The sequence below is a fragment of the Pan troglodytes genome, chromosome 20, assembly GCF_028858775.2.
Source record: "Pan troglodytes isolate AG18354 chromosome 20, NHGRI_mPanTro3-v2.0_pri, whole genome shotgun sequence".
Classification (NCBI taxonomy): Eukaryota; Metazoa; Chordata; class Mammalia; order Primates; family Hominidae; genus Pan; species Pan troglodytes.
In genome coordinates, this window is record NC_072418.2 from 47,217,154 (window position 1) to 47,243,242 (window position 26,089).

Sequence of the window (26,089 nt, forward strand, 5' to 3'; positions counted from 1 at the left end):
CCTAATGTAGATGACGGGTTGATGGGTGCAGCAAACCACCATGGCATGTGTATACCTACGTAACCTGCACATTCTGCACATGTATCCCAGAACTTACAGTATTAAAAAAAAAAAAAAGAGTGCCAAAGTAATGTCAGAGAAATGATGGAGTAGGTAGCTTCAACAGCCCATCCTTCCACAGAAACAAAACAACAAAAATGATTTTTAAAAAACTGTCAGAATCAATGTCATCAGAACTCTGAAAAGTAGTCCAAGGTTTACAGCAACCCAGGGAATGTAGAATAGAGAAAACAGCAACTTAAAAATAGTAGGGGAGCTTTGTGGTGCTTTCGTTTGCCCTTGATTTACTTTTCTCTGCAGCTGGGTGATGGTCTCAAAGGTGACAGCCTATATTACCAGTGTAGGACACTGATCTCTTGCTCCAGAGGCAGTGGAGCAGAACTTGTTCTCAATTGTGTTTGTCTGTTTTGAACTGTCTGAGGGCTACTTGAAAGACTGTTGCAAGTTACTTGGTTTTATCTTATCTAACTTGGAATTCTATCATGGTGGAAAAGTGGCTAATTGAAGAGTACATTCCTCTAAATCATTGAAAGGCAAATGAACAACCCACTGTCACTTGAGGTAAGAGATTACTGTTGAAGCAAACAATATACAGAATGACAACTTGGGAGGAAAATCTAGAGAGAGAGATTCTGTGAGGAAGTAGGGTATTGAAAAGCTCCCCACATACACCAGGAAATTTAGAAAGGCATGCACATACTCAGAGGAGAACATATGTTCAGAAATGACCTGAAAAAACTGCAAGCTTTCACCTCTGACTGATCTTTGACTTAGTGCAAGCAGTAAGGGAAGGCTTTGGCAGAGTTGTAAATGACCTGGCTAAGCACCGAAAGAGGGCTCCAACAAAGAGTCATTGTGTAAAGAGTGGGCAAATATTTTTCCTTTTTTGTTTGTTTTTCATCCAGACATTCAAGGAAATCCCTGTTAACACACTGGGTAAAAATAAATGAAAAGAATAGAGGCCTTAGATACCACACAATACAGGGAATACCAGTTTTACAAAAAAAGTAGTTTAGAAAACTCACTATTCATTTCCCAGAGCTGCTCTTACCACATGGCACAAAATTGGGTGGCTTGAACAATAAAAATTCATTCTCTCCCAGTTTTCTCCAGGTTAGACCTCCAAAATCAAAGTGTCAGAAAGGCCATGCTCTCTTTCATTACCACTTAGTAGCTTCTGCTGGTATCCATTGATCTTTGATATTCCTTGGCTTTTAGCTGTATCACTTCAAGCTCTGTCTCTGTGGTCACATGGCATTCTCCCCATGTGTTTCAGTCTTAATATGGTATGTTACTCTTCTAATAAGGACACTGTCATATTGAATGAGGGTACACCCTGATGCCCTCATCTTGATTGCATCTTCAAAAACCCTATTTCAAAGTAAGGTCATGTTCACAGGTTAGGACTTCAACATATCTTTTTGGGAGACAAAATTAAACCTGTAACAGTCACTAAACAAACCATTACGATCCACAATAAGATAGAACAAACTGAGCAGGAGGAAGAATCTGACTTTAAGAGATACCACATTATAAAACAAACAAAAAAAAGTACACAGCATGCAAATAAAAAATTATGGTCCATTCCCAGAATAAATGAACAGAAACTGTCCCCAAGGAAACACAGACACTGGACTTACCAGACAAAGACTTTAAATAAACTGTCTTAAATATTCTCAAAGAACTAGAGGAAACCATGAACAAAAATAATAAACCAGGAGAATCATGTCTGAAAAAAAGATATCAAATAGGTAGAAATTATTTAAAAACCATGAATTTTGGACCTGAAGAGTATAATAACTGAAATGAAAATTCACCAGAGGATTTCAACAGTATATTTAAGCAAGCAGAAAAATCAGTGAACTAAAGGATAAGTAAATTGAAGTTATTCCATCTGAGGAGCAGAAGAAAAAATAAGTAGAACTCAGATACCTGTGGGATGCCATCAAGCATATCAGCATATGCACAATGGGAGTCACAATAAGAGGAGAGAGAAAGGAGTATAAGGAATATTTGAAGAAATAATGTTCAAAAACTTCTCAAACTTATAAGACATGAATCTACACATAGAAGAAGCTCAAGGAACTAACTCCAAGAAGAATAAATGCATAGAGATCCACACCAAGACACATTATAATCAAACCATAAAAAGACAGAGACCCAAAATCAACAAGAGAAAGTGACACCTCATGTTCAAAGGCTCTATAATAAGATTAATAACCCATTTCTCATCAGAAACCATGATCTCCAGAAGCCAGTATGATGACATATTTAAAGTAATGAAATAAAAAAAAAACCTGTTAGCCAAGAATCCTATATCTGGCAAAACTATCCTTCAAAAATGAAGGAGAAATTAAGACATTCCTAGATAAACAAACACTGAGGGAGTTCATTGCTAGTTGGCCTGCCCTACAAGAAATACAAAATACTTCAGGCAGAAGTGAAAAGACACTAAATCTTGAAGCCATATAAATTAATAAAGAACACTGGTAAAGTAATTACATAGGTAAACACAAAAGCCAATATTATTGTATTATTGGCTCATAACTCCTATATGATTTAAAGAAAAATGAGTAAAATAGTTACAAATCTATGTTAATGGGGCACACAATGTATAAAGATGTAATTTTTCAAATCCTAAACGGAGGAGGACAGAGATACGGGAGCAGGATTTTTTATATTGTGGAAGCTAGGTTAGTATTAATTCAAGCTATATTAACTTCTTTAATGTATTACAATATAGTTTGAATTAATACTATTCAACACTTTTGCATCTTTAAATTTTTTCATAATAAAATTTGGAAAAATAGGCCAGCTGTGGTGGCTCACATCTGTTATCCCAGCACTTTGGGAGGGTGAGGCAGGAGGATTGCTTGAGGCCAGGAGTTTGAGAACAGCCTGGGCAACATAGTGAGACCCTGTCTCTACAATTTTTTTTTTTAATTAGCTGGGTGTGATGGCACATTTTTGTAGTCCTAACTATGCAGGAGTCTGAGGCTGGAGGACCACTTGAGCCCAGGAATTTGAGGCTGCAGTGAGCCAAGATCACACCATTGCACTCCGGCCGGGGTGACAGAGTAAGACCTTGTTTCAAAAAAGAAAAAAAGATGTTAACTGTATACCACAGGGTAATCACTAAGAAAATATACAGAAAAGGGAATAAGAAGAAAAATTAAATGGTACACTACAGGTCGGGCATGGTGACTCACGCTTGTAATCCCAGCATTTTGGGAGGCCAAGGTGGGTGGATCACTTTAGGTCAGGAGTTCAAGACCAGCCTGCCCAACATGGTGAAACTCTGTCTTTACTAAAAATACAAAAATTAGCTGGGCATTGTGGTGCATGCCTGTAGTCCCAGCTACTTGGGAGGCTGAGGCATGAGAATCACTTGAACCCAGGAGGCAGAGGTTGCAGTGAGCTGAGATCACACCACTGCACTCCAGCCTGGGCAACACAGTGAGACCCTGTCTCAAAATGGAAAAAAAAAAAAAAAAGGTATGCTGCAAAAACATCAAACAGAAAAGAAGGCATTAATCAAGAGACCTAGGAAAGAAGGCATTAATCAAGAGACCTAGGAACAAAAAAGATAAGCCATGTAGAAAACAGATCACAAAGTGAAAGAAGCAAGGCTGTTTTAAAATCAGGAATTAATTTAAATGCAAATAGATTAAGCTCTCCAGTTAAAAGGCAAAAATTGACAGAATGGATAAAACAGCATGATCCAACTATATGCTGTCTATAAGAGACTTATTTGCAATCCAAAGACAAAAAATGTTGAGTGAAAAAATGGAAGAAAATTATTCCATGCAGGATGTAAAAAAAGAGAACTGAAGTAACTGTATTAATATTAGACAAAATCGACTTAGGTAAAAAACTTGACAAGAGACAAACAATGACATTATATATTGACAAAAGAGTCAATCCATCAAGAAGATATAACAATACAGACATTACACAGCTAGTCCCCAAATATATGATGTGAAAATTGATGGAACTGAAGGGAGAGATAAATATTTCTACAATGTTTTCAGACTTCAGTATCTCACTTTCAATAATGGATACAACAACCAGACAAAAGATCAATAAATAATTAGAGGATTTGGAAACATAAACCAAACTCCTAGCAGATATATACAAAGCACCTCACCTAAAACCAGAAGAATACACATTTTTCTTAAGTGGTCATGAAACATTTTCTGGGATAGATCATACATTAGGCCACAAAACAGGTCTCAATAAAAATAAAAAATCTCACGTATCAACAGAAAGATAAAGTCACATGAAATGTATTCTCAGGCCACAAAAAAATGAAACAAATCAGTAACTAGGAAAACTGGAAAATTCACAAATGTGTGGAAATTAAACAGCACACTCATAAAAACCGATGGGGATAGAAGTTACAGGGAAATTAGAAAATACTTTGAGATGAAAACAAAACATGATTCAGGATTCCTTTGGTGCTAAAATAATAACAAAATTCTGTTGACTGAGCTAAAAAAAACTTGTGGTAGAAAATATCAAAGGCAGTTCCCCACCCTATACAGAATACACACCCCCATAACTTAAATAAAACAACTTTCTCCTTTCTAGAGAAAATCACATTGGAAACAAAGCCTCTGCAAGAAGTCCTGATATATGTGCTTTTACAAGGCTGCTAAATATTACTTCATTTTTGATTCCACATTGACTTGATCTATTGATGATCATTCTATTGCATTTATCATCTCAAGAGCAAGCTGAGTGGATAAAAAAATTTAAATTGAAATAAGGGAAGAAGCATTTTCAAGATATAATTTAGATGTTTTTTTTTTCCAAATTACAATACAGTTGGCTCTTGAACAACACAGGTTTAAACTGCATGGGTCCACTTATATGTGAATTTTTTTTCAACAAATATATTGCAAATTTTTTTGGAAATTTGCAACAATTTGAAAAAGCTCACAGATAAGCCGTGTAGTCTGGAAATATCAAACAATTAAGAAAAATTTAGGTATATCATGAATGCATAAAATATATGTAGATATTAGTCTATTTTATCATTTACTACCATAAAATATACATGAATCTATTATAAAAAGGTAAAACTTATCAAAACTTACACACACACAGACTGTACGTTCACAGTCAAGAGAAATGTAAAACAAAGATGCAATATTAAATCAAGACTGCATAAAGTTAACTGTAGTACATGCTGTGCTACTGTAATAATTTAATAGCAATCTGCTGTCACTATTGTGGTGAGCTCATGTGTGTAAATATCTGCTTAAAATTCCAAGTGATGCTAATCATCTCAAAGTGAGCAGTTCATCTCTCTAGTAAATTGCGTATTACAGTAAAAAGTGATCTAAAGGTTTCTTCTTATTTTTTATTGTGTTTAGTGCAATACTATAAAACTTGAATACTACCATGGGACCTATGTGAACTGCCACTAGTGATGTTGCAAGTGCTCCCAAGATGCATAGAAAAGTCATGACATTATAAGAAAAAGTTGAATTGCTTGATATGTACTGTAGATTGAGGTCTGAAGCTGCAGCTGCCTGCCATTTCAGAAAGATGGTTTATTTTGTAAACAGATGGTGTAAACTTACAGTATCAATACAGTACAGAACTGTAAATATTTCTCTTCCTCTTGATTTTCTTTTTCTTTTTTTTTTTTTTTGGAGCTGGAGTCTCACTCTGTCGCCTAGGCTGGAGTGCAGTGGCACGATATTGGCTCACTGCAACCTCTGCCTCCCGGGTTCAAGCAATTCTCCTGCCTCAGCCGCTGGAGTAGCTGGGATTACAGGCATGTGCCACCACGCCCAGCTAATTTTTGTATTTTTAGTAGAGACGGGGTTTCACCATGTTGGCCAGGCTGGTCTCAAACTGCTGACCTAGTGATCCACCCCCCTTGGCCTCCCAAAGTGCTGGGATTACAGGCGTGAGCCACTGCACCTGGCCCCTCTTGGTCCTTCTTGGCTGGGCAGGGCGGTAGCCTGTTTCCGCTCGGGCATTCTGGGAAGTGTAGTGCAGAAGCCGTTGCAATCTTGTGTACTTCCGCTGCAGGAGGGCGAGGCAGCCGTCATCTATCCCCTCTGGGAGGTGAGTCAGCGCGGAACCTCTGCATCTACGGCGAGCTTTCCTGGCCTGGGCGTTGGACTCGCAGGTGCCTGCCCTCGCCCTCAGTGAAGGGAAGTCGCAGAGGGCGGGGACGACGGTTTGCTTGCCCTTTGTTTTTAGGGCGGTGCATGGGTCTCCAAGTTGGGAATGGCTCCTGGTCGCACGTTTGGTTTGAGGGTCTCCCGGGCGCTCAAGTTCCCTCGCCTTCCCCACCTTCCACACGCTCTGCCGTCTTCTGGCGATATAATCTTGGTAGTTTCTTAATTTCTCCGTTTCTCCTCTGTAAAGTGAGTTTCATAGTAGTACCTATCTGGTAGGGGTTTCGTGAGATTTACTTAAGATAAATAGATGTAAAAATGCGTAGGACCGATCCTGACACACACTGAAAAGGTGGCTGGTTGTTGCCAATCTGTTATTTCTTCCTGGAGAGGAGAGGCATTCAGTCTCTGAAAGCTTCTGTGAGCCCGCAGTGGGTTCTGAGCTCCAGGTGCAGCGCTACTCGCCCTTCTCTGATCTCTGCACCTCGCAGGGCTGTTCCTGGATTCCTAACGTGGGGGACGGGGGTGTCAATTTTCTCTCCATCTTTTTTATTTTTCCTTCCCTTTTAAGGCATGAGTGTGTCTCACCTCCATGTGGTGCCTGGGGATGTCCACTGTCATTCATCCTGGACCAGAAACAGAGTTTAGATCTCTTCCAACCTCCTTTCCTTCCTCAGCCTTGACTAACCGGAGGGCTGCAGAGAGGAGGGTGTTGACCCCCGGCTCTTGGTAACATTGTCCCAACGTGAGAGGACTTAATATATGCTGTTGCTATTTCTGCTCAGTTGGAGAACAGATTTCCCACACTCATTAGCAATATTATTTTTCCTGCTGGGCAAATGCTCAAATATTTATGGAATAAATGAGAGGTTGGATTAGGCATGTGTTCATGAATGAGTAATAATAATTTGTTAATACGTTGAGTGCCAGGGTCTCTTCTATAGGCTTTATATGCATTAATTAGCTTAATCTTCATAACAAAGATAATATTGTAATTCCTATTTTACAGATGAGAACACTGATGGGTAAAACATTTATCTTCCCAAAGTAAAACAACAGGAAAGAGCCTGAACTAGGAATTTGAGCTCAGGCTGAGCTCAGGCAGAGTGGGTTCTTGACCTTTGTGCCACTCTCCTTCAGCCCTGAGAAATGTCAGTCCCATGGGGGTGCAGTGACTCACGCCTGTAATCCCACACTTTGGAAGGCTGAGGCGGGAGGATGGCTTGAGCCCAGGAGTTCAACAGCAGCCTGGGCAACATAGTGAGACTCCATCTCTACAAAAAAATTAAAAATTAGCCACACACCTGTGGTCCCAGCTACTTGGGAGGCTGAGGCAGGAGGATCGCTTGAGCCCAGGAGGCAGAGGTTGCAGTGAGCTGAGATCATCCCACTGCACTCCAGCCTGGGCAGGAGAGTGAGAGTCTGTCTCAAAAAAATTAAAAAGAGGAAAAGAAATGGTTTCACAGTTTAGGCAATGACTGGGGGATGCTCAAGAGTCATAATAAAAAAATTTTTTTAAGGATTTGCAGGGAAGAACTCTGAGGAGATGACATTTGAGTAAATACCTGACACTGCTATTAAAATAAATAAATAGATAGGGTTTACATTATCCACAGTCTATGGATTGACCCTTTTATGAATGATTTCACTTTTTTTTTTTTTTTTTGAGACTGAGTCTCCCTCTGTCTCCCAGGCCGGAGTGCAGTGGCACGATCTCAGCTCACTGCAACCTCCCACTCCCAGGTTCAAGCGATTCTCGTGCCTCAGCCTCCCGAGTAGCTGGGATTACAGGTGCCTGCCACCATGCCTGGCTAATTTTTGTATTTTTAGAAGAGATGGGGTTTCATCATGTTGGCCAGGCTGGTCTCGAACTCGTGACCTCAAGTGATCCGCCTGCCTTGACCTCCTAAAGTGCTGGGATTACAGGCGTGAGCCACTGCGCCTGGCCTAATGATTTCACTTTTAAGGATGACCTTGATGTTGCTCGAGCAAAGCAAATGAAATTAAAAACGCAGAAGAAATTGACAGATAAAGTTCATCCTCTCCTCCTCCCAATTAATTTAATAGCCTGAGAATTTTGTAGCTTAAAGGAATCTTGGAGATCAATTAGTACAATCCTTGTCTGACTGTGTGTCATTCTTTGATTCTGTGTGCATCAAATACTCACTATATTCTAGGTGCTTGGGGTAAAAAGATGAGTAATGTTCATTATCTCACAGGCAAAACAGATGCTTGATTTACTAATTATACCCCAAATGCCCCAGCTACGCTGAAGGCTTCCAAGAGGAGGGATTACAAGAGAAGGACAGGGAAGCTGGTCCTCTCTGGAGGCAGAGTGGCAGGAGCAAAGGCACGAGAGGACTTGACAACCTAGGAATGAACAAAGTCTGGAAATTCAGGCCTCGAAAAGTGGCCCTGGTACATATAGTGAGCAGAGCTGAGCCAGGCACCCCAAACCCCATTTGTTTTTTTCTACTAAATGTCGTGAAATGTCAAGTCTTGCAAAATCCTGTTACTGAGCAGAGCAGAAGGGTGCAAGTAAATATAGGACCAGAACAAAGGGAATTGGATGTTAAAAATTGATCTCTCTCCCTAGCTTTCAGAAGAGAATACATTGCTCTCGTCCCTACTAGAGTGTTTCTGCCTGAAGTAGGAGGACCTACGAACAGGAGTAGCTATCTGTATTGAATGCTATCTTGTATATACTCACTGAAACCTCTTAATAACCCTACGAGGTAGATACTGTTATTGTCCTCACTTTATGGGTGAGGAAATAGGCACAAAGAGCTAGTAAGTCAGAAGAGTCAATTAGGATATTAGGTTCCTCATCATCTGGCTCCAGTATCCCTCAGCAGATCATTTTCAGCAGTTCATACCCTCCAACTTCCCCTTCTCTGATCTCTAAGACATGATTCCTTCCATGTCTTCATATTTCTGATTAGAGAAGGAGACACGATTAAGAGACAGGCTCTGGACTCAGCTGGGTTCAGATGCAGTCTCACCTCACCAGCTCTGTGACCTTGGGCAACTTAATCTCAGTAATCCTCAGCTTCCTCATCCATTAAATGGGAATGACAGTCATCATATCATCACTTATTGAGAGCTTATATAATGTGCCAGAGACGGAACCAAGGCTTTTACCCCATTTAAAAAATTGAGTCATAATTTATATACCATATAATTCACCCTTTTAAAGTGTGCAATTCGGTGGTATTTAGTGTATCCACAATGTTAGGTTGTACAACCATCACTATTTTCTAATTGAAGAACATTTGTATCACCCCCAAAAGAAACCTCATATGCCCTAGCCATCACTCTTTACTATCTCTTCTCTCAGGCCCTGGCAACTATTACTTTTTGTCTCTATGGTTTAGCCTAGCCAAGACTATTCGATTTGCTCATTAATACCAAAAGCAACTGTAAATTAGGATCTGTTATTAGTACCACAGTATTTTTCATTTAAGTGAGACAGATACTGTCAAACTTTTGTTTAAAAAAAAGCTAGCAGAGACACATTTTAAAATTAGTATTTCCTTACGACAGTGAGCACGGGAAAGGGAGATACACCATTGAGACTCTCCTGGCTACATGAAGAAAATTCATAAGTATTTATACCTTTTACAAAACTGAATGCTGATATCAATTAAATATTATAGGACAACAAAGTAGTAAGTAATATAGCCAATCAGAATTATAGACTTTTCAGAGGTAAAGGTGAATTTCATAAGATAAAGCATTGTACAGTCTTTGAAATCTGGATGTTATAAAAGACTCTCTTATTGGAAATGATGGCAAAAGACATTTGCAACAACAATTTTATGATGCATAATATCATCTGCTTTTCTGCAGCTTGCAGGGAAATCAGTTATACGAGTTTCCATCTGTTCACACATTTAAACCTTACAATAATCTTGCAAGAAAGCACTATTTTTCTCATTTGCAGGTGACAGATTTGAGGAATGGGGAGGTTAATTAGCTTAAACAGAGTTAGTAGCCATGCCGGGATTTGACCCCAGACCTTGTGACCCCAGAATCCACTTTTGTAGCCAGTACATTCTGCTGCAAGTAGCTGGGATTACAGGTGTGTGCCACCACACCCGGCTAATTTTTGTATTGTTTTGTAGAGATGGGGTTTCGTCATGTTGCTCAGGCTAGTCTCGAACTCCTGAGCTCAAGCAATCTGCCTGCCTCGGCCTCCCAAAGTGCTGGGATTACAGGCATGAGCCACCATGCCCGGCCACCTTTTAAAAATTCAGCCAGAGCAGCCATGTGGGCTAGGGCCTGTTTCTCACGGCTTCTTTCTCTTTTCCCAGTTCTGCCTTCCCAGGACCCTGCCCTTCCCCAGAAGGAGCAGGAGAAAATGACCAAGTTTCAGGTGAGTTGAGTTTTGATTTTTATCTCTTAAAATGACATCTCTTTTCCTCAAAGATTAGACACTTTTTTTTCTCTTCCTTGGGAAAGATAAAGGAGGAAAACAGGTATTTGGGATCTGCTAGTTACTTGATTTTCGATTGGTTCAATTTTTTGTTTATGTCTTTAGCTTTTGTTTTGGTAGTTTTATTTTATCATCTTTATTTCACAAGTAGTAGTGCAAAAATTCATAGATATCAAAAAATGGGAGAAAACCTCCACATTACTACATTGCATACAAATAATCTATTTCCCCCATACTATTTTATATGTATTTACATATTGTATGTCTTATATCTATACTTGTCAGTGTATTTTAAAGAACTACAATCACATTCTGTATACAATTTTCTTTTTTCAGTTAATGTTGTTACTAGAGTTTTGTATGATTTAGTGTTCCTTTATGTATTTGTCTCAGAAGGGTTTTCATTTTTTGTCTAATTTTTCAGAGGCTACAAAACAAACATACACAATGCTGTCTCTAAATAGTATTTCAATTTGCAAGACTTTTTCATGGGGCTTTAAAAATGCAATATTTACTTACAAAAATTACATATATCTTAAGTGGTCAGGTCAATAACAGTTTTATATCCCACTTCGACAGTTGTATAATTGCATTAGCCCACCATTCAGAACAAGATATAGAACATTTATATTACCCCAGAAAGGTCCCTCCTGTCTCTTTCAAGTCAGTTCCTTACTCCCCAGAGGCATCCTCTGTTATCCCTTACCCCCTTCTCACCCTTTCCCCCCTGAGGCCCTAAAGTCCACTGTGTCATTCTTAGACCTTTGGATCCTCATAGCTTAGCTCCTACTTATGAGAGAGAACATACGATGTTTGGTTTTCCATTCCTGAGTTACTTCACAGAGAATAACAGTCTCCAATATCATCCAGCTTGCTGCAAATGCCATTAATTCGTTCCTTTTTATGGCTGAGTAGTATTCCATCATATATATATATATACACACACACACACACACACCACGGTTTCTTTTCTTTTGTTTTTTTTTGAGACGGAGTCTTGCACTGTTGCCCAGGCTGGAGTGCAATGGCGCGATCCTGGCTCACTGCAACCTCCGCCTCCCAGGTTCAAGCAATTCTCCTGCCTCAGCCTCCCCAGTAGCTGGGATTACAGGCACCTGCCAACATACCCAGCTAATTTTTTGTGTTTTTAGTAGAGACGGTGTTTCACCATGTTGGCCAGGCTGGTCTCGAACTCCAGACCTCGTGGTTCACCCACCTCGGCCTCCCAAAGTGCTGGGATTACAGGTGTGAGCCACTGCGGCCGGCCACACAGTTTCTTTATCTACTCATTGATTGATGGGCATTTGGGTTGGTTCCACATTTTTGCAATTGCAAATTGTGCTACTATAAACGTGCATGTACAAACACCTTTTTCAGCGTTGGGACTAAATTGACCCAACATTTCTAGGACAATTTGGTAGTATCAGTCAAGTTATAAAATACGTATTCCGTGTGATTCAAGATTTACAGTGCTGGGGCATTTACTGTTGGAATACTTACAAATGTCACCAAATTAAATACACAGGGGTTATTTTTTAGTAGCACACACTTTTGATGTGACTGTGGAAAAGTAGTCTATGAGATTGGCATGTGGGATGGAGAAAACGAGGAAGCTACTTAAAGTTCATTCGAGGCCCTCACAATCCAGAACGTCTTCCTGCCTGTTCTTTCTACCTGCTCAGTGCTGCCTCTCTCCCAGCAGTTATTGGCCATAAGATTGAGATTACATTTGCTTGATGTTGTAGGAGATGGTGACATTCAAGGATGTGGCTGTGGTCTTCACCAGGGAGGAGCTGGGGTTGCTGGACCTTGCCCAGAGAAAGCTGTATCAAGATGTGATGCTGGAGAACTTCAGGAACCTGCTGTCAGTGGGTCAGCACGGGCACCTTCTGTAACTGAATATCAGCCCTCTGGACTGTCCTGCTTTCAATTATTTAAGACTTTGGGGCGCTTAAAATGCTTCCCTGAACTTGGGGATGTGAATTTTCTAATTCCTCAGGGACATCTTGTCTATACCTTGTCTATTTTTCTCAAATTGCAGTTGTGAAATCTTGGTGGGTTTTGAAATCAGTTGGGGAGTTACATTATTATTGTGTTTAATGAAATGAAGTAGAAATATTATAGCTCCTTGTCAGGAACTGCATTCAGTGCAACAAAAATTGTAAGTAAAAACAGGAAAGAAGATGTGATAAAAGTAGATAATGGTTAGGATCAAATTATCTGATCACTTGATTTCAGTGATTTACATTTATATATTTGTGTACCGGATCACAAATTAAAAGGTATTCAGACAATAGCTCATGATCACAATTTTGAAAAATACTACTTAGAGCGCATGAAAATGGTGGTGTTGGAATTAAAATGTTTGACTAGAATGCATTCACTTTATATATATGCCATTTCTTTTTCACAGGCTATCAACCCTTCAAACTAGATGTGATATTACAGTTGGGAAAAGAAGACAAGCTTCGGATGATGGAGACAGAAATCCAAGGAGATGGGTGTTCAGGTGAGAACCATGGAGCTCTGAGTCTTTGCGGGGTACAGCCTTGTCTTCTCCTCCTCACCACCTCCTCAGCCACCAGCCTGGCCCAAGACCCCAGAATTCATCACCCTGGTTTACTGCAGCAGCTTGCGCATGACCTTCCTCCTTCTACCTCCCTCCAGTCCATTCTCCACATAGCAGCCAGATCATGTAAGTCAGATCATGTCGCTCCTTGGCTCAAAAGCCTTCTGTGACTTCCCATCTCACTCATTAATTCCAAAATCTCTACGAGCCTTCAGGGTCCTATGTGACCTGGTCACCCACTCCCTGTGAATTGATTTCCTATCCTTTGCTTTTCACTCAGTTCTTTCCAGCCACACAAGACTGCTGTGTGTTTCTTATACATGCCAAGTGTGCTTTTTTTTTTTTTTTTTTTTTTCTTTAAGACAGGTCTCACTCTGTGACCTAGGCTGAAGTGGTGGTGCAATCATGGTACACTGCAGCCTCGACCTCCCAGGCTCAATCGATCTTCTCACCTCAGCCTCCTGAGTAGCTGGGATGGGACTACAGGCACATGCCACTATGCTGGACTAATTTTAAAACTATGTATATATACATTTTTTTTTTTTTTTTTGGTAGAGATGAGGTCTCACCATATTACCCAGGTTGGTCTCAAACTCCTGAGCTCAAGCAATCCTCCCACTTCAGCCTCCCAAAGTGTTAGGATTACAGGCATGAGCCACTGTGCCTGGCATACATGTATTTCTTTCTACCTGATGCCTTTTGCTCTTCTGTCTGCCTGGGATGTTCTTACCTCATACATCCTCTTGGCTCCCAGCCTACTTCCTTTATGTCTGGTCAGATGTCATCTCATCACAGAAACCTGCTTTTTTTTTCCTTTTAGACGGAGTCTTGCTCTGTCGCCAGGCTGGAGTGCTATGGCACGATCTTGGCTCACTGCAACCTCCGACTCCCTGGAAACCTGCTTTGACTACCCTGTTTAAAATACCTATCCTTGGCTGGGCGTGATGGCTCATCCCTGTAATCTCAGCACTTTGAGAGGCCAAGGTGGCAGGATCACTCGAGGTCAGGAGTTTAAGACCAGCCTGGACAACACAGTGAGACCGCACCTCTACAAAAAAATTTTAAAAATTAGCTCACAGTGAGCTATAATTGTGCCACTGCACTCTAGCCTGGGCGACAGAGCAAGACCCTGTCTCAAAAATACATACATACATACATACATACATACATACATACATTTAATTAAATTAAATACCCATCTCTTTATTCTGCCTGACTTTGTGATTAATCATCAATCATCAGCTGACATATTCATGTATTATATTTTGTTTACTTTTCTACAGTCTCTTTCCCCATTAGAGTACAACTTCATGAGCGTAAGAATTTTACCTGTTTTCTTTTCATTTTTCTTTTTCTTTTCTTAGAGATGGGGGTCTGGCTTTTTCACCTAGGCTGGAGTGCAGTGATACAATCATAGCTTGCTGCAGCTCAAACTCCTGGGCTGGGACTACAGGAGTGCACTACTGTGCCCAACACTAATTTTACCTGTTTTAAAATTGCTGATCCTTATTGCCTTTAATAGGCTTGGCACATAATACCTGTTCATTTAATATTTGTCGAATGAGTGAATGAATGGGTTAATGGACCGATGTCAGTAACGTCAGTTAATGGACTAATGGATAGGTGTTTTCATTTGAATAGTACTGAAATGGCTCCCTCACAGATCTCCCAACCTGTGGTATCTGCGAGACTTTTGGTGAGAGTTGCCTCATCCATACACCCAGTGACAACCTCCCTGTTCTGCTTTCACCCCTCTCCTTCTATTCTTTCTCTTCCTTATTTCATTCCCCCTTTTCTTCACTCCTTCCTTCATTTATCTTTAATTTGAATATACATCATAAATACTAAAATACACTAATTAAAGTCATTCCTACTTGATAGAAGCACCAACACGCAAAACTAAATTAAACAAACGAAAAAAGCAAACCAAAAGCCCAGGAGAATCTCTCTGCTTATCTGAGAGAGACAGGCCCTGGATTTTGTAAGTAGCTGGAGTAGTAAAATCTTTCCAATCTTCTTATCTTTTATTTTCTTGTATCTCCATGCTGCATGAAGGTTTACTGCATTGCAATCAGGAATGTTGGATGCTGACTTCTTTGACTGACTGCCTCATTTTTAAAAATTTTCTTTTTTTGTTTTTGACTGCCTCATTTTTGTGTATAAACCTAAAACTTGGGAATTATGATCCCAGTTATTGCCATTGTCCTTTTTTTTTTTTTTTCTTAACAGGTAGCTTCCCAACTTCTTCTTTGCCTCCTTGAGCAAATCTTGACTGTTTTTGTTTTTTTTTTTCTTTTTTGAGATGGAGTCTCGCTCTTTTGCCAGGCTAGAGTGCAGTGGCACAATCTTGGCTGGCTGCAACCTCTGCCTCTCAGGTTCAAGCGATTCTCCTGCCTCAGCCTCCCGAGTAGCAGGGACTATAGGCGCATGCCACCACACCCAGCTAATTTTTGTATTTTTAGTAGAGATGGGGTTTCACCATGTTGGCCAGGATGGTCTCTATCTCTTGACCTTGTGATCTGCCCACGTTGGCCTCCCAAAGTGCTGGGATTACAGGCATGAGCCACTGCTCCCGGCCACAAATCTTTACTTTTTTTTTTTTTTTTAATTTTTGGCCAATTTTTTATTGAAATATATACAGAAAACTGTACAAATTGTAAATGTATAGCTCCCTAAATTTTCAGAAAGTAAAATGGCTTGTTTTACAGTTCTTTTTTATTGAGGTAAAATTTACATGTGCACACCTTAAGTGTGCAATTTGATGAGTTTTGACAAAAGGATATAACTATGTAACTCACAGCCCTTGGAAAACTGAACAAATCTGACAGCGTATTCTACCCTCACCTCTCTTTATTTTTTGGCAAACATCAGAATTTTTTAGGGTTTCACATTCTGCCTGTCCACCTAGGTACCCAGCTCCACCTATACAAAATATTCCTGAGGTCTATTTTCACTGGACAGAAGTACAAATTAAAGGGCGTCTTCTCCCTCAAGGATCAATGAAACAAAATCTCACAGAGTATGGTGCTAAGTGGATCTCACTGTCTTCACTTCTCATGGAGAGAGTTCACAGGCAGAGAATAAAGAGGTGTCACTAAAGGACTATTTCAGAACATAGTTACTCTTCTGATGTTATGTTCAGCCTACTTATAATTTTTATGACACCTGTGTTAGTTATCAATTATTTTATAACAAATTACTGTGAAACTTAGCACCTTGGCCAGTTGTGGTGGCTCACGCCTGTAATCCCAGCACTTTGGGAGGCTGAGGCAGGCAGATCACCTGAGGTCAGGAGTTCGAGACCAGCCTGGCCAACATGGTGAAACCCCATCTATACTAAAAAAAAAAAAAAAAAATTAGCCAGGTGTGGTGGCAGGCACCTGTAATCCCAACTACTGGGGAGGCTGAGGCAGGAGAATCACTTGAACCCCGGAGGCAGAGGTTGCATTGAGCTGATATCATACCATTGCACTCCAGCCTGGGGAACAAGGGCGGAACTTCGTCTCAAAACAAAACAAAAACCTTAGCACCTTAAAACAATGAACATTGGTTTATAGTTTCTATGGGTTAGGCATATGGGAGCAGCTTAGCTTAACCCTGAGTGAGGGTTCTCACTCCGGATCTCAAAAAGCTGTTAAAGAGTGACGGAGCTGCCGTCCCCGGAAGGCTGGACTGGGACTGAAGGACCTGCTTCCAAGGTGGGCTCGTTCACATGGCTGTGGCAGGAGGCCTCACTTCCTTGCTAAGTGAACCGTTCCCTACGGCTGCTGAAGTGTCCTCAAAACATGGCAGCTAGTTTCTCCCAGACCCAGTGATTCAGCAGAGTGGAAGATAGAAGCCACAGTGTTTTTATGACCTAGCATCAGAAGTGACAGATCATCACTTCTGCCATATTCTATCGGTTTCACAGACCAAACTTGATACAGTGTGGGAGGGGGCTTCAAAAGGGAATGGATTCCAATGGGGAGTGATCACTGGGGACCATCCTGTATTAGCCATTTAGGTTTATCAGAAAATTCAGTCAAACCAAGTGGCAACAATTATCAATGCCTTTACTCCTATAGGGTGTGTCAGCTATGGGAATAAGTTTTCTAATTCTTTTTCATTTATCATGTTCACTAATTGAATACTATATACTTAGAACCTCATTGAAAAGAAGGAGAATTCTCTCAAATCTAGCTCATCAAATGTATGTTTAAGGACTAAATTAAGGAAATAATGGTACTATCTTATGGGTTCATTCTCAAGACTGAGAAGATATTTTTCTATATTCTCTTCACTTTTGCCAAGGATGTCCCCTCTTTCTTTCTTTGAGAATTCTTGGCATCACTTAATAATCCACTTGTGAATGCTGAAGGAGAGATTCAGGCTTTTGTAACCATTTTTGGGCTTTATCATATACAGATGCAGGTTGTACAATGTAACCATGATTCTGAGGCTCACATATAGCCAGGATTTTGTAGATTTTATACATCTGCCATGGAAAAGAGGAGAGGATTTTTTTTTTTTTTTTTTTTGAGACGGAGTCTCACTCTGTAGCCCAGGCTTGAGTGCAGTGGCACGATCTCCGCTCACTGCAAGCTCTGCCTCCTGGGTTCACACCATTCTCCTGCCTTGGCCTCCCGAGTAGCCGGGACTACAGGCGCCTGCCCCCATGCCTGGCTAATTTTTCTGTATTTTTAGTAGAGACGGGATTTCACCATGTTAGCCAGGATGGTATTGATCTCCTGACCTCGTGATCCACCTGCCTCGGCCTCCCAAAGTGCTGGGATTACAGGTGAGAGCCACCGCACCCAGCCAAAGAGGAGGGATTTTTAAGTGATTATTCTTATGGACAAAGAGGTAGTTTCTCCTCTACAACGTCTTTCTAGGGCATCTTTTTGTTGCTCTGTAGCCTGTGTATTTGACCACATACATAAGTCTTGGTATTGGCCAGGCATGGTGGCTCACACCTGTAATCCCAGCACTTTGGGAGGCCAAGGCAGGCAGATGACTTGAGGTCAGGAGTTCAAGACCAGCCTGGCCAACATGGTGAAACCCTGTCTCTACTAAAAATACAAAAAAAATTAATGAAGTGTGGTGGCATGCACTTGTAGTCCCAGCTCCTCCAGAGGCTGAGGCAGGAGAATCACTTGAACCCCAGAGGTGGAGGTTTCAGTAAGCCAAGATCGTGCCACCACACTCCAGCCTGGGCAAGAGAGTGAGAGTCCATCTCAAAAAAAAAAAAAAAAAAAAATCCTCTCCTCTTTTCCATGGCAGATGTATAAAATCTACAAAATCCTGGCTATATGTGAGCCTCAGAATCATGGTTACATTGTACAACCTGCAGTCTCAAAAAAAACAAAAAAAAAGTCTTGGTATAGCTCTAAATGAGTCTCATTAACATTTTGTATATAGAAGCCAGCCTTTTTTGTTGCCATAGGCATGAAAAAAACCAATGACAGTCTGGGTGCGGTGGCTCACACCTGTAATCCCAGCACTTTGGGAGGCCGAGGCGGGCAGATCACGAGGTCAGGAGATCGAGACCATCCTGGCTAACATGGTGAAACCCCGTCTGTACTAAAAATACAAAAAAATGAGCTGGGCATGGTGGCAGGCGCCTGTAGTCCCAGCTACTCGGGAGGCCGAGGCAGGAGAATGGAATGAACCCAGGAGGTGGAGCTTGCAGTGAGCCAAGAGCACACCACTGCACTCCAGCCTGGGCGACAGAGCGAGACTCCGTCTCAAAAAACAAAAAAAGAGAAAAAAAACCAATGATAAAGTCAAGCTGAACTCTCCACTGGTTTATTAAGGTTTCCCAATGTGATCAACCTGTGAAATGTTTTTTTATTTCTGAACAAATATTCAGTTGTCTTCATTTTCATTTCTGAGTTCTCTTTATCATTCCAGGACACAGGAATCAAAATGAGATAGATACCCTTCAAGAAGTAAGATTAAGATTCCTTTCATATGAAGACCTTATATGCTGGCAAATATGGGAACAATTTACAAGTAAATTAACCAGTAATCAAGACCTAATAATAAATCTTCAAGGCAAGAGGTCCAAGTTGCTAAAACAAGGTGATTCCCCCTGTCAGATGTGGACAGGAGAATCTAGTCAGGTCTCTGAAGATGAGAACTATGTAATAAAGCTGCAAGGGGAGAGTTCAAATAGCATAAAAAATCAAGAGCTTCCATTGAGGACCACCTGGGATTTCTGGAGGAAAATGTATCTGAGAGAACCACAGAATTATCAGAGTAGGTGTCAGCAAATTGATGTAAAAAATAAAATAAGCTCTGTAAATGTGATCATTGTGTTAGGCAAAGAATTGCTCATCAACATGATGATCATGGAGTACACAAAAGAGAGAAAGCTTTTAGCCACAATAATTGTGGAAAAGACTGTGTGAAGGAATCATCCCAGCATAGCATAATCCAATCAGGAGAGCAAACCTCTGATGAAAATGGAAAAGGCTTCAGTGTTGGCTCTAATCTTGAACTTCACCAGCAACTACACTTAAGAGACAAGCCTCATGTAAATGTTGAGTACGGGAAGGGCATAGGTTACAGCTCAGGGCTTCCCAGGCATCAGTGTTTCCACATAGGAGAGAAATGCTATAGGAATGGTGACAGTGGTGAGGGCTTCAGTCAGGGCTCACATCTGCAACCTCATCAGAGAGTCAGCACAGGAGAGAACCTCTACAGATGTCAGGTATATGCCCGGAGCTCCAACCAGAACTCCTGTCTTCCCTCTCATGAGCTTACTCACCCAGGAGAGAAGTTGTGTACATGTGGCAGGTGTGGGAAGGGCTTCCATCATAGCTTAGATTTTGACATTCACTGTGTAGACAGTGCTGGAGAGAGAGCCTGTAAATGTGATGTATATGATAAAGGCTTCAGTCAGACATCACAACTTCAAGCCCATCAGAGAGGTCACTCTAGAGACAAGACATACAAATGGGAAGTAAGTGACAGGATATTTAATAGGAATTCTGGTCTTCACCAGAGAGTTCACACTGGAGAGAAACCATATAAATGTGAGGTATGTGATAAGGGCTTCAGTAAGGCCTCAAATCTTCAAGCCCATCAGAGAATCCACACTGGAGAGAAACCCTACAAATGTGATGTGTGTGATAAGAACTTCAGCCGTAATTCCCACCTTCAGGCCCATCAGAGAGTCCATACAGGAGAGAAACCCTACAAATGTGACACATGTGGGAAGGACTTCAGTCAGATCTCTCATCTTCAGGCCCATCAGAGAGTTCACACAGGAGAGAAGCCATACAAATGTGAGACATGTGGGAAGGGCTTTAGTCAGAGTTCGCATCTCCAAGACCATCAGCGAGTCCATACTGGAGAGAAACCCTACAAATGTGATGTGTGTGGGAAAGGCTTCAGTTGGAGTTCACATCTTCAAGCCCATCAGAGAGTCCACACAGGAGAGAAACCATACAAATGTGAAGAATGTGGGAAAGGCTTCATCTGGAACTCATATCTTCATGTTCATCAGAGGATCCACACGGGAGAGAAACCCTATAAATGTGGCATGTGTGGTAAGAGCTTCAGTCAGACTTCACATCTTCAAGCCCATCAGAGAGTCCATACTGGAGAGAAACCATACAAATGTTTTGTGTGTGGTAAGGGCTTTAGTAAGAGTTCATGTCTTCAGATTCATCAGAGAGTCCATGATGGTGATGAATCTATTAATCATGATAAGTGTGATAGGGGTGCTCTTCAAGACTTAGACTTCCCATTTTCCTCAGAAAATCCACACAGCACAGAATATTTATAAAATGTCATGTTTTAAGAATTCATGAGCTGAGTTTTTATAGTTATCTGAATTCCATTGAAGAAAACCTATTTTTGTACGAATATGACCAGTTTCAAGCAGAGCCCAAAATGTCACAGTTGTCAAGAGAACACACAACAGAGAAACCCTATAAAGAATGATACAATACGTTTCAATCAGAACCTTCACATCCAATAAGCAATATGCAGGAGTGAAGCCTTCAAAATGATAAGTAAGGTCAGAATTTAGCAAAAGTATAATGAGGGACATGACAAAATCTGTGTCCACTAGAATCTAAGCTCCATGCAGGAACGTTGTTTACTGCTGCATGATCGTGACCTTGAACAAGTACCTAACAAATAGTGGCTTCCCTGGAATTGTTTAACTTGATAGGAAAAATCTATCATATATAGGACATATATTTGAATATTTTAGTGAGCTCAGCCCCAATTCGTCATTATAATTGTACTGGGAAAAGGATTCTTGCAAGAAGCCTTAAAATGAATTCAAGGAAATGACATTTAATTAAAACACATAAAACCATGCAGTCTACAATCTGAGTAATGTTTTTGCAATTGGCTTCTGTCCTCAGTTCAGCTTCATTTTCCAAGCAGTAATAGGCCAAAGTTTCTATCTGATTATTTAAGACTTTTTCCGTACAGTGTACAGCTGTGCTATGTTTCTTTGGCGGGGGCTCTTGCTATCTTTCTTTTTGGGAGCTTGTGTGATGGAAACAGACTGAATGAAGAAAAAAATCCCAACTGGTTTTTAGTTCCATAAAGCTTCATGAGAAAGGTTTTGCAAAAAAGGGGAACATCATATGGCATGCATTTTAGATGTTAAACTAAGCTGTTAAGGACACAGCATTTTGGACAACACCCCATACTTCTCAGACATCATTACACGTTATGCAGTGTGTAATGATCAAATCATAGTAATTGGATGAAGGGTTTACTCAGGTGTATATTTAGTGGAGGTGGGAGAAAGTTTCCCACTGTTTTTTTCTTTTTTTTTTGTCCTGGACCTTACCTTCCAGGACAATGAATACTTAAGTTCCATGATACCTCATTTCATGCTACCATCAGAAATACAGGGCCAATAAATGAAAAAGAAAAAATAAATAAAAAAGATAAAAACAAAAAAAGAAATACAGGGCCAATAATGCTTTGCTTCATCACCACCAGATTACTAGGGTGGGCTGCTGGAGCACATGGTTGTTTAAATCAAGATGTTTTCAATTGTGAGAAATGGAAAATCACACTCCAACTAGCTGGAACAAAATTTATTGGTATGCATATTTAAAAAGAAGAGGCTGGGCATGGTAGCTTATGCCTGTAATCCCAGCACTTTGGGAGGCCGAGGCAGGCAGATCACAGGTCAGGAGTTTGAGACCAGCCTGGCCAATGTGGTGAAACCCAGCCTCTACTAAAAATACAAAAATTAGTCGGGTGTGGTGGTGGGTGCCTGTAATCCCAGCTACTCAAGAGTCTGAAGCAGGAGAATCGCTTGAACCCGGGAGGCGGAGGTTGCCATGAGCCAAGATGGCGCCATTGCCCTCCAGCCCAGGGGGCCGGTATGAGACTCCATCTCAAACAAGACAAAACAAAAAACAAAAAGAATACAGGTAGGACAGGACTAGGTCTCGTTGAAACAGGGCTCTGGGTCAATTCTTCTGTGATTCCCTCACCTCTGCCCTTCTGGTTGAGTTGATTCCCATATTTGTTCATTCCAACCTACTGAGGAAATTTACTTAAAGAATAGATGCTCAGTTAACATTCTCATATCACACACTCCCTTTTCTGTGCACTTCTAAAGCAGTTATTTTCGGAACCTCTTTTTGCTCTTAATCATGTACAGACTTTTCATTTTCCTAAATATATCATACCTAAACAAATACTCATAGAGGTACTGTGGGTTATGGTTTGCCATTTGAACCATGCATCAACCTTCTGGAGAATCTTTTAAAGTATATACATTTTTCCAGAGTAAAATTAATTTTTTTTCTAAAACACTTGAAGTAGTTTTTATTAATAGTTGTATATATTTATGGGATGCACGTGATATTTTGATTTGTGCACATACAATGTGTAATGATCAAATCATGGTAATTGGGATATGCATCACCTCAAACATTTATCATTTCTTTGTGTTGGGAACATCCTAAATCTTCTAGTTATTTTGAAATATACAACAAATTCTTGTTAACTGTAGTTGCCCTACTGTGTTATTGATTAGCTATAATCAGTAAGTTCTAGTGTTACTGACACTGTTCTATCTAATCATATTTTTGTACCCATTAACCAACCTCTCTTCATCCTTCCCTCACCCCTATCCATCCCAACCTCTGATAACCACCATTCTAAATCACTTCCTCCTTGAGATCAATATTTTTAGTTCCTATATAGGAATGAGAATATGCAAAATGTGTCTTTCTATGCCTGGATGATTCCACTTAACACAATATCCTCTGGTTCCATCCATGTTGCTGCAAATGACAGGAGAAAGAAAATGTGGTATATACACACAACGGAATATTATCCAGCCATTAAAATAATAAAATCCTGTCATTTGCAGCAAGAGATTGTCTGATTTTTGTTTTTTATTTATTTATTTATTTATTTTTGAGACAGGTCTCAGTTGACCAGGCTGGAGTGCAGTGGCACAATCCTAGTTCACTGTAGTCCCAACATGCCAGACTCAAGCAATCTTCCCACCTCAGCTTCCTGAGTACTAGGGACTACAGGCATGCACCAACATGCCCAGCCAATTTTTTGTAAAGATGGTCTCACCATGTTGCCCAGATTAGTCTCAAACTCCTGAGCTCAAGCTATTTTCCTGCCTCGACATCCCAAAGTGCTGGGATTACAGGCATGAGCCACTGCACCTGGCCTGAATAAAGAATTTTATCTATATATACTTGGTCTAAACAGAAAAAGACCTGCAAAGAAATCATGAACACTAACAAATTTTGTTATGTGCATTCATGTTAGTTGGCAACTCCAAAACTACTTGCCAGGTATTGGAGGACTGAACAGATGCATAAACATACTGATGATGCTGGGGGCCAATTTCTGACTCTTGGAGAAAGAAGTAAATATGGAATGGGAAAATCCCTTAGGAAGAATCCTGCAATACTTATTTAAAATGAGAGGGGTCAGTATTTTACACAGACACAGACACACACACACACACGACTATTATCCCAATAATGATTAGTATGCACAGCACCCAGATCTTGGTTTCTAAGTATCATTCCCCACTAAAAGCAATCAGAGCTCTACAGAATCTGTGGCTGAGGCAGGGAATATACAAGATAAACCTAATATCTTACTGTACCAGAAAACAAAGGTTCATATGGATGACAGACAGGTAGAGAGACATGGGGGTAGGGGAAGGAAAAGCTCTTCTAACAAACAGTAGGATGCCAATCACTAAAAATAAAAGGAATGACGGAGTCAGAAAGTCATATTTTGCAGTCATCACAGTAATAACTGATTCAGACAAGAATCATCAATGAACACTAAAACTAGTGGGTGAAAGACAAAGTGATAACATAGTCTCAAAGATCTTCCCACAAATTGCTTATTAATTTCAAAGCCAAAATAGCAATTTTTTAGTGGAAAAACCTGGGAGACACCAGTTCATACAAGTTATCAACGCTAACGCCAACAAAACACATCATGTGTTTCCTATTGTGATGCACTGAGAAGTATGCATTAGTCATGCAATACTCAATCTACAAACATTTAACTTGAATCTAATCATGAGGAGTCAAACTCAAATTTAGGGTTGTTCTACAAAATAGCTTGTTGTCTTCAAAATGCTCATTTCATGAAAGACAAAAAATGGCTATGGAACTGATCCAGGTTGAAGACTAAAGAAACATGACAATGAAATGCAGGGCATGATACATTTTAGATTGGACCCTGAACTAGAAAATGCTATAAACATTATAGGACAACTGTGGAATTTAAATAAACTCTGCAGATTAGGAAACATTACTGTTTCTTTTTCTTCTTCTTTTTTTTTTTCTTTTTTTTTTGAGATGGAGTCTTGCTCTGTCACCCAGGCTGGAGTGCAGTGGCATGATCTTGGCTCACTGCAAGCTCCGCCTCCTGGGTTCACGCCACTCTCCTGCCTCAGCCTCCCAAGTAGCTGGGACTACAGGTACCACCACAGTGCCTGGCAAATTTTTTGTATTTTTAGCAGAGATGGGGTTTCACTGTGGTCTCGATCTCCTGACCTTGTGATCCACCCGCCTCGGCCTCCCAAAGTGTTGGGATTACAGGCGTGAGCCACAACGCCCAGCCAACATTACTGTTTCAACCTACAATGGTCTTAAAATATGTTTACAGATTATTTTACTACCCCCTTGATTGTAGATAGGCTTTTGACTGTCTCAACATACCGAGGCAGAAGTGATGTTGGAACTTCCAAGGCTAGATTAAAAAGGGTCATAGTATTTGTGCTGGCTTTTATCTGGATACTAGCTTTGAGCCACCATGTAATGTCCAGTTTCTGTGAAGTCGCCATGCTGAAGAGGTCACAGAGAGATAGAAAGACATGTTTGAGAAACCAAAGCTGTGTCATTCTCTCAGTTCAGGCAGCAAATGTGGAAATGAACAGGTCTAACTGCAATCACATTAGAGACCCCAAGAATATGTGGGATTCTTTTGTATTATTCTTGCATCTTTTCTTAATGTTTAGAATTAATTCAAAATAAAAGTTTTAGAACTTTAAAACACATTACAAAAATGTTAAAAGTTACTACACGAGCCCCCTTAAAGTAACAAGATCATATGTGTACATATATATGCATATCACATACACATATATACACACTCATACAAAATCCTGTCTCTGCCCACTTTCCTAAACATATTCTTAGTAACTACCAACGTCAATAATTATAAATTTACCTCCTCTCATTTCACTCTGTATTCCACTGAATGGATAAGTCATCAAATATTTTGTCAATCCAACTGATAAATGCAAAGTTTGCTATTATCAACAATGCAACTGTGAACATCTATTTACATGCATCTGTAACTGCGTGTCTCAGTCTTCAAATGCATCTTAAAAGTTTTCTCCCTTTCCTTCCTGATATGGTTTGGCTGTGT

General features: G+C 40.4%; 1 protein-coding gene across 1 annotated transcript; it reads left to right on the top strand.

Annotated features, from left to right (window-relative positions):
* The first annotated feature begins 6,124 nt into the window (after positions 1 to 6,124).
* ZNF233 (zinc finger protein 233) lies at positions 6,125 to 20,869 on the top strand. The gene is given in 7 exon segments (XM_003954394.5): positions 6,125 to 6,205; positions 10,511 to 10,572; positions 12,378 to 12,504; positions 13,046 to 13,141; positions 19,091 to 19,464; positions 19,467 to 20,838; positions 20,841 to 20,869. Coding segments are annotated over 6 exon segments (2,013 nt in total). The 5' UTR covers positions 6,125 to 6,205; positions 10,511 to 10,557.
* The last annotated feature ends 5,220 nt before the right edge of the window (positions 20,870 to 26,089 follow it).